Raw genomic sequence first — 11,727 nt, 5'->3', positions numbered from 1 at the left:
AAAGCAAGGACCATTAAATTTTAAGGGAAAAAAATGCAAAAACACAAAAACCACTAAATACTACTGCTCAAATAGAAGTTTTCAATAACCTTTGAAAACGTCTGTTCAAACGTCTATTGAGTACATAGTAGCTGCAAATGGTGACTATTTCTGACTTAACAACATCCATACATGTCGGGCAATCAATCACTTCATTTCACCCAAACAATTTGACGTCAAATCTTTCTTCCATGTTTCCACTTGGACATAAATTTGTCACAGACAAGGTTGGCATACTGGTATTTTACAGTGAAGTCTATTTACAAATAACACAATAATGTCCCTTCCATTTTGTACATGTGACCATATAATCATATTTTTGCACAGTCCAGAACAGATACTTGATTGGAAGCACAATGAATTAAGTTAAAATAATAAATCCAGTCTATCTTTTCAGTGATCACAGATATTACCTTTGTTCCTCTAAAGGTCCACGTAGATGAACTCTTGAACATTGAAAACGTGGCTCCAGTTACCTTAAACGCAAGTCACCCAATGATGAATCATGATTCTGATTAAAAGGAACACCAAATAAAGATTGTTCCCTGTCAACTGGGAAAAGAAAGGGATCCTCAGAGTTGTCAAGATCATTATGGCGTTGGTAAGGTGGACCGGCATGCTTTAATTGACCTTGAAGGAATGAAGGGCTGGAAGGACTTAACGTTGGTGAAGTTAGGTGAGATGACTGCTGTAAGTGTGAAGTTCTGTCAAATGTAAATACACTTCCAAGAGTGGTATGGGGTGAGATGTGTGGGGACATCGACGGTGGGGAAAAGGGTGGTGAAACCAATCTGGACAATCCAGTTTGAGTGGAATTAAGGGGTGATGTAAATGACGATGAAGCTGGTGATGTGTTAGTGACAACTGCAGACCAAGACCTTTGTGTAGGTGACAAGATAGCATCCATTGTCATTGGTGGAGAATGAAGGCGAGCAGAGCTCAATCCATTGCTCTGTGACTTTCCTTCATTTCCAAGTCCATGTGGAGGTGAAAACATTGGGTCTTTGTTCAATGTAAGTTCATTAATTTTCTTGTTCTCATCTTTCAAGTTGTTACGATTAACATGTGACGAGAGAATACTTGTGACAGAGTGCATAGATGGGCAACTTGTGTCTTGCAGTTTCTTTCCATCCCTCACTTTGGAACTATTTGGTTTATTTTTGCTATGAAGTGGGGATTCAGTTGGTATGTTTCCTTGAATGGCATCAAGTATTACACCACTGTTTATCAATCCCGGAGTGTGAGTTATCACAGACGCTGGCACACCATGTTGGCTTTTGGTTGAATACAGGCCCTTTAACGAAGAGCTGTTACCAGTATTGGATACAATTGGGAAATCTCTTCCAAGACTTTCCTCCTCCACCTCCTCCTCCTCAAGATCTCCAAGAAGAATCTGATCTCTTTGCTGTGCCCCAAATAATGGTGATCCATATTCTTGGTAGTCATCGAGTGCTGGAGACATTGGTGAAGAAGCACTTCCATGAGAATAATCTGATGATATTGATAAACTAATATCTGGAGACAACATTCCAGAGGAGTTTTCAGAACTCAATGTATTGTCCAGACCAACATGTCTTTGAGAATTGTTTGTGGTCTTTGTTACTTTATTCTTGTTTGACCTTGGAACGACTGGCTTCCTGTTGACAGGCCTTCGAGCTTGTTTAGCCACCTTTTGAAATAATGGGGCCTTTGCCTGTGGTTTGCGCCGCTGTTTTTTGGCTGGCAGTTTCAGTGTTCCTTGAGATGACTTTGCAGCTGCAGCAGCGGCTTGTGCTTGAGCTTGTGCTTCTTGGTACTTTTCCTAGAGGAAGGTTAGAACAATGGTAAAGCTCAGATTTACACAGAAATTCAGGGCATATCCTTAAGAATCTATTCAGGAACATGAATACGAACAATGTGCATTATTTTGGGTTACCTAGGCGTTCTTTTAAGACCTCTTTGGTTTTTAGAAAGAACGCAAATGCATACTGCTGATTTTGCACCCTACAGCAAAACGAACAGAATTAACAGAATAAACTTCAAGGGCACCCAACGAGTAAATTAAGGTGGTTCGAACCAGTTTCAACACTTGAAAGAGACCTTGTTATTAGAAGGACTGACACTACAATAGTTAATCTCGTAACAGCAATGTTATGGTACCATCTGAAACATCAATTATTGCTGAACAAGATGCAGTCATTTTTTTTACGTAACAAGTAACCATGGAAACAGGAAAGCCTTGCCAAAACACCCTATATTTAAGCTTTAGACGCTCATATCTGAAAAACTAACTTGGTGACCCAAACTTTTTATTGCACAAAAGTGATCAGCACGCCAAAATGCAACTCTCTGCGAAGTTTAAAGAAATTCTGTGGAGCGGATTCAGAGCTACCTTAAATTTTCAATTATTTAAGGAGGCTCTGAACCCGCTCCACAGAAATTTTTAAACTTTGCAGAAAGTGTCATTCTGGCATGTTGATTACATTTCAAAAATAAAAAATGGGGGTCACAAAGTTTGATTTTGAGATAAATATACGACGATATGGGGTGTTTTTGCAGGGCTTTCCTATTCCCACAGTAACGTTTTCCCACAGTAACTTTTTAAGTCACAAAAATGACTGAATCTTTTTCAGCAATAATCAGAGTTTGATATGGTACCATTTATACATTGCTGTTAAGTGATATAGTATTGTAGTGTCAATCCTTCTAAAAAGAACGTTTCTCACAACTGTTGAAACTGGTTTGAGTCACCTTAAGCCAAAAGCCTTTTAGAGACATTTCTAGCCTCCTTGTAACGTATAAAGACTGTCTAAAGATATGTTGTTATCACCTAGAAGAATTTGACCTGTTCAGATATCTTAGCTGAAAATTGAAGTGTCCGAAAATTTTAGGGAGTAATATCTTCATTTCAGAAATTGCTACCATTTGCTCAACCAAAATTGCTAGGTGACCTTTTTAAGTGCCAAAAATTGCAAAAATATCCTTTCTGAAAATGTAAGGGACTACTTTTGTTTAGTAAAGAAATCTCTATAGCTGTTTGACAACATAGAACTGAAATTCTTAGAACAGTTTGACTCTCCTGAACACACATTTTGCAGAAGATTATCGCTGGGTGTCCCTGAAATTCTACTCCAAATATACAAAATACTGTAGTACCTTTGGCAATATTTTAGTACAACATGGTATACAGCTAATGAACTAGCTGCAAAGCTGTATCCAGACCATTAATAGGAAAGCATTCCCCTTTCTGAATAGGAAACCAAGTTCTGACAGCTATTCCATTAATTTTCCAAATGGTCTTGATAGCACAATAATATTGTTGCTATTATAATAATTATTAAAAAACTAAAATCACAATTTTGAGCGTAAGGAACACATTTCGATGTTTCAAACATCATGATCAGCCATAGTGAGTATAACAGTAAACTTTTCACAAGATGATCTCCGTGTACATAACATCAATACATTGATTTTTTTTGTAGGTTAAGTAAACACACTACTTTGTTTGCTTACCTTTTTCCTGGCATGCTCATCACAAAGAGGTCTTTCGTGGATGACATCAAATACAGGCACCGAACACTGGAGTCCACCAGGCCACTTTGCAGTGCACTGAGCATACAGAACTTGTTTGGCGTCATTCATGATGTCTAATGTTAGTTCAATTTAGAAAAACCAACTGCAAAGTCCACAGGTCTACATTATGTCACTCATGACAAAAGTTAACCCATTAGCCCCTGGGAGTGAGACTTCACAGATTTCACTCTACCTAACACCGGAAGATTTTACTCATCAACTAGGGGCATCCTAGGGAGTTTAGTGTCAACGGGTTACTTAACCCATTGACTCCCAGGGGTTCTCCACAGACGAGTAAAATCGTCTGGCGTTAGACAGAGTCAAATACTAACTATGGCCGGTTTAGGCCAGTTTGGGTGTCAAAGAGTTAAGCCAGTCAAAAACTATGTCCTCTCCATTAACAAACATTTGGAATATTAAGATTTGAGTTAAAAAGATGCACACTAATAGCTGAATAATATTACTACATATCAAGCACTTGTGATGGTTCTTTGTTCCAAACACCCTTCATTTTAGCCTGGAACCAGATTTCATAGCTTTCTGTTGTCGGTAAACACAGAAAATTCACTGCTTGATTTGCTTTTCAGGAGACCATCATCAACGACAGCCACTTCAAGGGTGAAAAGTTAAGGTTAGGGTGAAACGATGTTCGTTATATTAAAGCGCTAAAATTGTGGGTAAGACTTTTGAAGTATTTTCTATTTCAACGTTAGTAGTGAGTTTACATTTGATGAACAATGGCTGGAGAAGACTCGACTTTGGATTTCTTTTGATTTCTTTCAAAAAACTCTTTTCCAAAATTTGAGCTGCTAAATTCACGGTGCCGTCTATCTGCAGGTGTTTAGGTTAAATAAAACCTATAGGATAATGCTATAAAACATCAGCAGCCATGCCCAGGTTGTTTGAGGCTTGATTGGCCTTAACCAGCATTTGATGCACAACCAACGTAAATGTATTTTGATACCACTTAAATTGATGGTTCATTACAAGGACATCTTCTAAACAACTGAAATTAGAGGATGACTTTCTAGACACACCCACCCTAGCCTACTGATTCCCAGGATTAAGACTCGATAGATTTTATCCTGTCAAATGCCAGACAATTTTTACTTGTCAATCGGAGGTGTTTCAGGAGTGAATGGTTTAAAAAATAAAGTAACCAAACTGCCAAACGCTAGCAAGTGAATTTCGTAAATCTAAACGGTTATTGAAATTTTAGGTTAGACTTTTTTGATATAACAATTGTTTCACCCCTTCTCTTCTTGGCATTGCATTTCACTTGCAGTGCTCAAAATTAGCAGTCATCCGGCCATCCCAGACAACCAGAAAGTTCACTAGGTGACAAGTTTTTGGTAGAATGAAAAGCCTGGTTGCCCAAAGAAAAAAAAAAGGACAACCAAAAAATAGACAATTTGTTTCCCTTATTAGTTTTCTAGTGGCAATGACCGATAGTAGGGTTAAGTTAATAATAATTGATTTTTTGCAGTCGAGCATTTTCCCGTGTTTTGAATATCTGTGGTTTTTGCAAAAAATTGTCAGATAGGAAAATGCAGGAGACAATATCACAAACATGTAGGCGATGGAGATCTTAGACTCCATTTTGACAATGCTAAAACTGAAACCCACACTTCAGCAACATAAACCACAGGCACACACTTAGAACTATGGGATACTCAAGCTCAACCACCATGTGATTGCATCTTAACACAGCATGTATTAAATTGTTGGGGGTTTCCTAATGGGGCAATCAAGCATTTATCAAGACAACCAAATTTACGGGTTTAGTTTCCTGGCTTTTGTTGCAGGGACAACCTGGAATTCTTTTTAATTTCTAGCAATGTACTTGCACTGTACTGAATTGTTAAAAAGATACGATCCTTGCAGAACTTAGTGTACGGGAAAGCCTTACTGGAACACTGGACATCATCTAGTGAAAATGCACAGATTTTTTTCAGACACTTTGATGGCTTTGCTCTGTGGACAGAAAAAATGAAGATTGTTTGAAAGCCACTCACTGTTATATGCTTTATACAAGATATCCTAATGCTTTACCATTTTTAAGTACATGACATCAAAAGCATTTTATAAAGTCAAGCAGCAGACAGCAGCATTACATGCTTAGGACTCTCTGCAAGATGTCTTTTCTTTCAATAAGCATTCTGTAGAATCCTCACGTATGTGTCAATCTATTGCTTGATACAACCCCAAATGCTCTGGGCAATGATTACAGGGACAACTATCATTGCACATAACCTTAGGTAGCTCCATGGCCAGATCTGACTGATCCTAGTCACCTTTTTCCATTTCAGTTTTCTCTATTTGAGTTTGCAGCAAATACGAGTGCTGGTAAGCATAGAATTATGAGTCAGGTAGCAACTCTCATAACGTATGTGACTGGCTCGAAACCCAAGTCAAAACAAAAGACTAAACAATTGCATCAATGACTTAGACTCAAAAGCAACAGAAGCTTCTTACAATACCAAACAAGAGCAGGTTACAAGAACTGCTACATTACTGAGGATTTTTGCAGAAATTGGCGTAATTACTTCAATGAAAAATCAACTATTTTGAGGCTGATGCCTAAAGGTGGTAGAATGCATTCAACTGACTTAAAATCTGAAAACATCAAATGGTCAAAAAAGAACCAAGAATTGCTTAATTCTAACCTAGTTTTTCTGGATCTCTTGCTGTTTTCAAGCAAGGAATCCACACAAGCAGAGCTGTTGCTGTGAATAGCCTTCACCAAAACACTACCACATGCCACCACATCCTTATGATACCGTCCACGTATCCGTAGAGTTCGCCTGAGCTGATGAAGTTGCCGACGTAACTGTGTACTCAGTCTTGAAATCTTTGCTGTTCTTATGTCAGATTCCAAGCTGAAAAAACATATTCAGCATTCTTCAATTTTACTGAAATATTTGCAATAGTTTTTACTCAAAGGAAGAAACTACTGTACCCCTAGAGACTAACCACTTTACTTACAAACTTCAAGCTGCAGTGAGGCAAGGGTACGAGGTGGTGTTCTCTTAAGGTTTTACCGTTTAAAGGGGCTAGGTCACGCTATTTTAGGTAATTTTGTTTAATTTTGTTCATTATGAGCTCTAAACGTCAAATTTGCAGAGCAAGAGTCTTTCATTTGCAAAATCACGGCCACATAACAACAGAGAATGATTTTCAAGCTTTGTAAATGACATTTTGATATAGACTGATATAAAATTGAAAAAAGGTGGGCCAACGTTTTTCAAATTTACCCAAATTCAATCCATTTCAATCCTCTCCAGTTTTGTCCATCCATGTCCCTTCTTGGCTTCCCTGTGCTTTGTTAGAGTTCTTCTATAGTTTTGAACAGTTATTTTGATATTTTAGTTAATTCTATGACCATTCGATTAGTGCTGAAAATGCCTGAAATAGCGTGACCTAGCCCCTTTAAGGTTGTTGGATTGTTGGTTTTCTTTTTCAGCATCAAGGCAGACTAGTTGAGAAACATCCACAGTCATTATTAAGTTTGCTTTTTTTACCACTGGCAACCATTGTTTCAGATTACCCAAAGTGTGTAGAGGCCTTGGAAGTCCATGATTCACAACCCCAACCAGAGACTGTTACCCTCACTGCTGACCAAAAAAACGGAGGCCTAGAGAACCGTGTACTCTTTCTTTCCTTTTCTTTTGGGAAAGCCGTTTTTGTTTGACTTGGTCAATCAACCCTTTTGACCAGGTGGAAAAGGAAAGGTAGTAATCTCAGTCAATTTTGTTAGCTTTTTAAATCAGATCCATGGTCACTGAACATGTAAAGCCAAAGATGTCTCTTTCCAGAATTACCTGTGTCTTGACCAAAAGTGATTAGAATGGTGCTCTCCAGGAAAACTTAAACACAAAGGTTGCCATTGGAACAGTTGATCCCACAAGAACATTACCAGGATGCTTAATTGGGGATAATTTTTAACAAAGTCAGTGATAAGCTTGTATCACATCTCCCTTTGTTCTGGTAGCTTTGCACCAGGCAAATACCACCACCTTTTCCACAGTCACAAGACACTTACCAGTTGTTCTCTCCCCTAAAAGCATCAAAATCAAGATCACTGTCCGTAGAAAGCCACATTTGTTGCCAAGGCATTTCATCACCCTCACTTGAACTTTCTCCATCTGAACTGTACATGTCTTTTAAAAACAAAGGCAAATAATGACTTACACCTATGGTTTCAATATAGTCATGTCTGCATGAAGTCAGAAAAAAAAGAATATCACTGCAAACTGCTACAGAGTGTCCTTTGGGTACACAATCTTTGCTTTACATGATCACAGTCCACACAGTGAAGTTGCTAAAAACTGTAAGAAGATTTGAAATGTTGGTACTATTTGGAAATCGATCAATCCTGAAGAACTCAATAATTCTGCTTCACAAGCTTGGAGTGTGAAAATTTTACACCATCCAGAATCAACAAAAACACGAGAGAGAAAAAGTCCTTGCATTGAAAGATTCAAGGTACATCCTAAGGCATGGCTTGATTTCAACAACAGTATTGATGGATTTTACAAGAACAAGCCTCAGATAATCCTTCCCGCAAAGAAAGGAAACCTTGTGAAATTCAGAATTCAAAACATTTAAGGTTATCTACTGGACCCTTGGCCTTCCAGTGAAAAACAATGAACACAGTGGAAAACAGTGAATCAACATTTTATGAAAAATTCGTGAATGTCACATGAATTTTCGGAAATTATCTAGTGCAAAGGAAATGTCAAGAAGACAATAGCCAAGAGAAATGATTAAAGAATATCGGTGTTGTTATTCACGGAAAATAGAAACGTGGCATTAAAACTGGTGGATTCTCTCACTATCAAAACACGTTAACTGACATTGGATCAAATGAAAAGACTAAAAGATCCACACATATGGATACACATCAAATTTTCCCCTAATCCTACGCAAAATTTCTAGCTTGTTGGGGCAAATAAATCTGAAATGGTCAAGATATAAATTACTAAAATATCCAAGGATAGCAAGCAATCAGACGAAAATAGGGTTCTACCAACGTTCGTAACATGATCTAAATTCTCTGTCTTCCGACACTTTATGGAGATGCTGAGGAAACTGATTTTACAACACGAAAATCGTATCACCGTGAACGATGAAAAAAACCATGAAAAATCTTACCATAAATTGTGAATAAATCGCCTTTATCTTTACGCCATTTCTTTCGACTTTCTCTCAACTCTTCTATATCAGGAATACTCGTGTAGTTCATCGGCTGGGGTTGGATTTTAGGCTTCTTTAAACGAAAAGGAAAGATTTGGGGAGGAAGAAGGGACATGTTTGTCGAAGAAGGAGTCGTTAAAACATCTGTCCGCAATTTCAATTCAGCAGTAGTGGGCGATGAATCCAATTCGCTTTCACCAGTTTCCTCTGGTTTTTTCCGTCGAGTCTTCTTCGGAACAATTCCCAGAACTTGTAAATGGCTGTTGCAGTATCTGTTAAAGTATAAATAGTCAAATCGAGTCGTTAAAGCGAGAAAATAATCAGCCACATCACAAGAAAGATCAACCATCTCTGAGAACGAACATTAGAGAACGCATCTTGGTAAAAACGAAAGAAAAATATCAGCTCCAAAAACTTACATTCTTTCCTCGGCGAATGGTATGGGATTTGTACACTGATGTCCGTTGTATTTTGCCACAAACTGACACTGTTTAAACGGGGCATTTTTGTCTTCCAACACATGACGAATACAGAAAGCGTAGCCATTGAGCCTCCGTTGCTTACAAAGCTTTTCACTGTAACTACACAGTAATTTTCCATCCAACGGTGAAGAATGAATGTTCTTTCCTTCAAACATGACGTTCGTAGATTTCGCTGGATCCTTCTTGGCATCAACATTTACTGCGAAAGGAATACATTTCCGAAAATTAGAAACGACAAGAGAATATCGAATATTAATCAACAAATTTCATGAATTTACAATATCCCAAATAGGGAAATTTACTTGATTCCTTCACCATTCCGTAAACACGACAAGACTATGATAGAAAACGATGCTTGAAACTCATTCCAACCGTCTCAAACGACGACAGAAGTTTCCTGTTCAACAGATTCAAACGTGAAAGGAACGCTAAAATATGCATACAATTTTCCATGCGACTAGTTTATACAAACAATGCTTGCACGTACTTGTGTTAAAACTTCTCGTTACAAACTTGAAAGCGCCGTGTTTCCCTTGTATTTCGTCCATAAAGAAGAACGGAGAGGTTCTTCATTCAGTTAACAGAAAAAAATCGACGTACAAGTCCTTCCTGAAGTGTTCTTCCGAGACATTCGCCATTGTGGCTTCGTTGAGCTGCCGACCACTCGGTGATGAGCGAATGAGAAATTCGCACACCCTATAAGAGGCCTTTTTTGGTGTACCAAACCGTATTGAATGACACCTTGCTCGACTCTCTGAAAACACTGTTCCATTTATTCCAAGCCAAACGAGGAGGCATTTTCTTGTTAATTCAAGCCTTTGAGAAGAAGAATTGAGACACTTTCCGTTGGTTCGGGAACGAGTAAAAATCGCCAAGATAACAACAAGATATCCGCGTGAGTGGCCCCTCTCCATTTTGGTGTTTTTTTCAGCCATGGGCATTGGGGCGGGTCACATATTCGAGAAAGACGCCATTTTGCAACTGCGACAACACGACTTCAACAACAACCAATCACATGCGAGATTTACACAGACAATCCCCAAAATATTATTATTGCTATGGTAACTGTGAATTTGATTGACAGACAAACGAATTGACTTGAGAAACGTGGCGGGAAATCGACGATGCACGGCCGAATTAGAGCCGAAATGATACTCCAGGAAATCGCCTTGTATTTTGCTCAAATTTCTGTTTTTAGCGGGGCATTGTCCATTCTTTGTCGAAATAAAAGTGAGAGATATTTTAACCCATCTTTTGATTTAGATTGATTTAGATGAGAAGTTAGATGAGATTCTCTCGACGACTGACCCGTGCCAGTGGATGCTTGAACCCCAAGCAGATTTTCAGTCGAAAATTTGGGGTGAAAGTTCTTTTCGCTTCTGCTAATGAAGCATTCACAACTGAGGAGACTCTCAACCTCAAAAAAATTAGGATTGCGTTTCGAAGTAATTCCGTCATTTCGGTTGAAACCAACCGGAAGTTTCCTTTAAATTTGAATATTTCCCCGGTCGCAATTAATTCTAAAACTGTCACTTTCTCTGCATGGGCCAACTGCACAAAGGAAAAGCACCGGAACCTTGTGGATCTAACCTACAAATTTGTATAATAGACAAGAGTAACTGCGTAAGAAATAACACACAAGAGCAACTTCGTAGGAAACGTTTATACCTGCAATAATCTGGAAATCTTAGCAGCAATAAAGAGACTTCGGCTGTTCGGCTGAGGTTCTTATATTTATTCCTCTGTAAGGCCATCCCCTCTTTTTTCTCCGTTTAGCGTCGTCCGACCGACCCAAATTTTTTGGCATTTTCAAAAAGAAAATAAAAAGGTAACGATGTTTTTAGACCATTTTTTTGTCGCATAGGTGTTTCGGTGGTTGATCCTTTTTCCCACGCTGTCATAATTTTGCAACAACATCCACCAACTTTTCCGCCATATTGATTTTGGGTTCACGTCTTGTTGTTTTCCTGGTTTCTGGGGTACCAGGCCTCCAATTCCGAGACTGCTTAATTTTTTTTTCAATCCGACCGACCGACCTAATATCAGGAAACGCATTCGACATTAACCAAAAATAAAAGGAGATGGCCTAATCCCAATATGCGTTTAAGTTTGTAAATTTGCAATTCCTCAAGTTTATTTGTGTCTTTGACTCATTCCGTGTGACTGTCTGTCGGTCGTGTTTGAAAGTTTTATAATTACCGGAGTCAAGTTATTTTACAATTTCAAAATAAACTGTTTTATGGTTTAAATGGTTAGCCGGAGCTGGAGAACTTGATTGAAACATCGAGCCAGTATAACATATATCTATCACGAAAGCACGTTACCTATTCGTGCAAGTCGATTTCCATTTTCAACCGGACAGTTCTCGAAAGGCGTCAGTCAATTGAAAAAACTAATTCACCTGCAAGATTTGACAAATGTTTCCGGTTGGTGTACTTTAAACGCCACACATTCAAAT

General features: G+C 38.4%; 1 protein-coding gene across 2 annotated transcripts; it reads right to left on the bottom strand.

Moving 5' to 3' along the window:
* Positions 1 to 364: 364 nt before the first annotated feature.
* LOC138042198 (INO80 complex subunit D-like) lies at positions 365 to 10,216 on the bottom strand. Of its 2 annotated transcripts, none has more exons than XM_068888008.1 (8): positions 9,757 to 10,216; positions 9,207 to 9,468; positions 8,746 to 9,059; positions 7,634 to 7,751; positions 6,258 to 6,470; positions 5,465 to 5,565; positions 3,532 to 3,665; positions 365 to 1,840 (listed from the first exon to the last, which is right to left on the bottom strand). In XM_068888008.1, the coding sequence occupies exons 1-8, from the start codon at positions 9,815 to 9,817 to the stop codon at positions 512 to 514; spliced, it is 2,532 nt and encodes an 843-aa protein (XP_068744109.1). In that variant the 5' UTR covers positions 9,818 to 10,216; the 3' UTR covers positions 365 to 511. The 2 variants fall into 2 exon arrangements, with proteins under 2 accessions (XP_068744109.1, XP_068744116.1); XM_068888015.1 differs by lacking the exon at positions 9,757 to 10,216 and adding an exon at positions 9,572 to 9,710.
* Positions 10,217 to 11,727: the final 1,511 nt, after the last annotated feature.

This window comes from Montipora capricornis, chromosome 1, assembly GCF_036669925.1.
Source record: "Montipora capricornis isolate CH-2021 chromosome 1, ASM3666992v2, whole genome shotgun sequence".
Taxonomy (NCBI): Eukaryota; Metazoa; Cnidaria; class Anthozoa; order Scleractinia; family Acroporidae; genus Montipora; species Montipora capricornis.
This window is presented reverse-complemented; position numbering and strand designations above follow the sequence as displayed.

Coding starts and splice junctions, on each gene's coding strand:
- LOC138042198 (XM_068888008.1), bottom strand. CDS start 9,817: ATGGACGAAATACAAGGGAAACACGGCGCTTTCAAGTTTGTAACGAGA. Junction 9,469..9,756: donor AACGAGAAGTTTTAACACAA/GTACGTGCAAGC, acceptor TTCCTTTCGCAG/TAAATGTTGATGCCAAGAAG. Junction 3,666..5,464: donor CACTAAGTTCTGCAAGGATC/GTATCTTTTTAA, acceptor AACTAACATTAG/ACATCATGAATGACGCCAAA.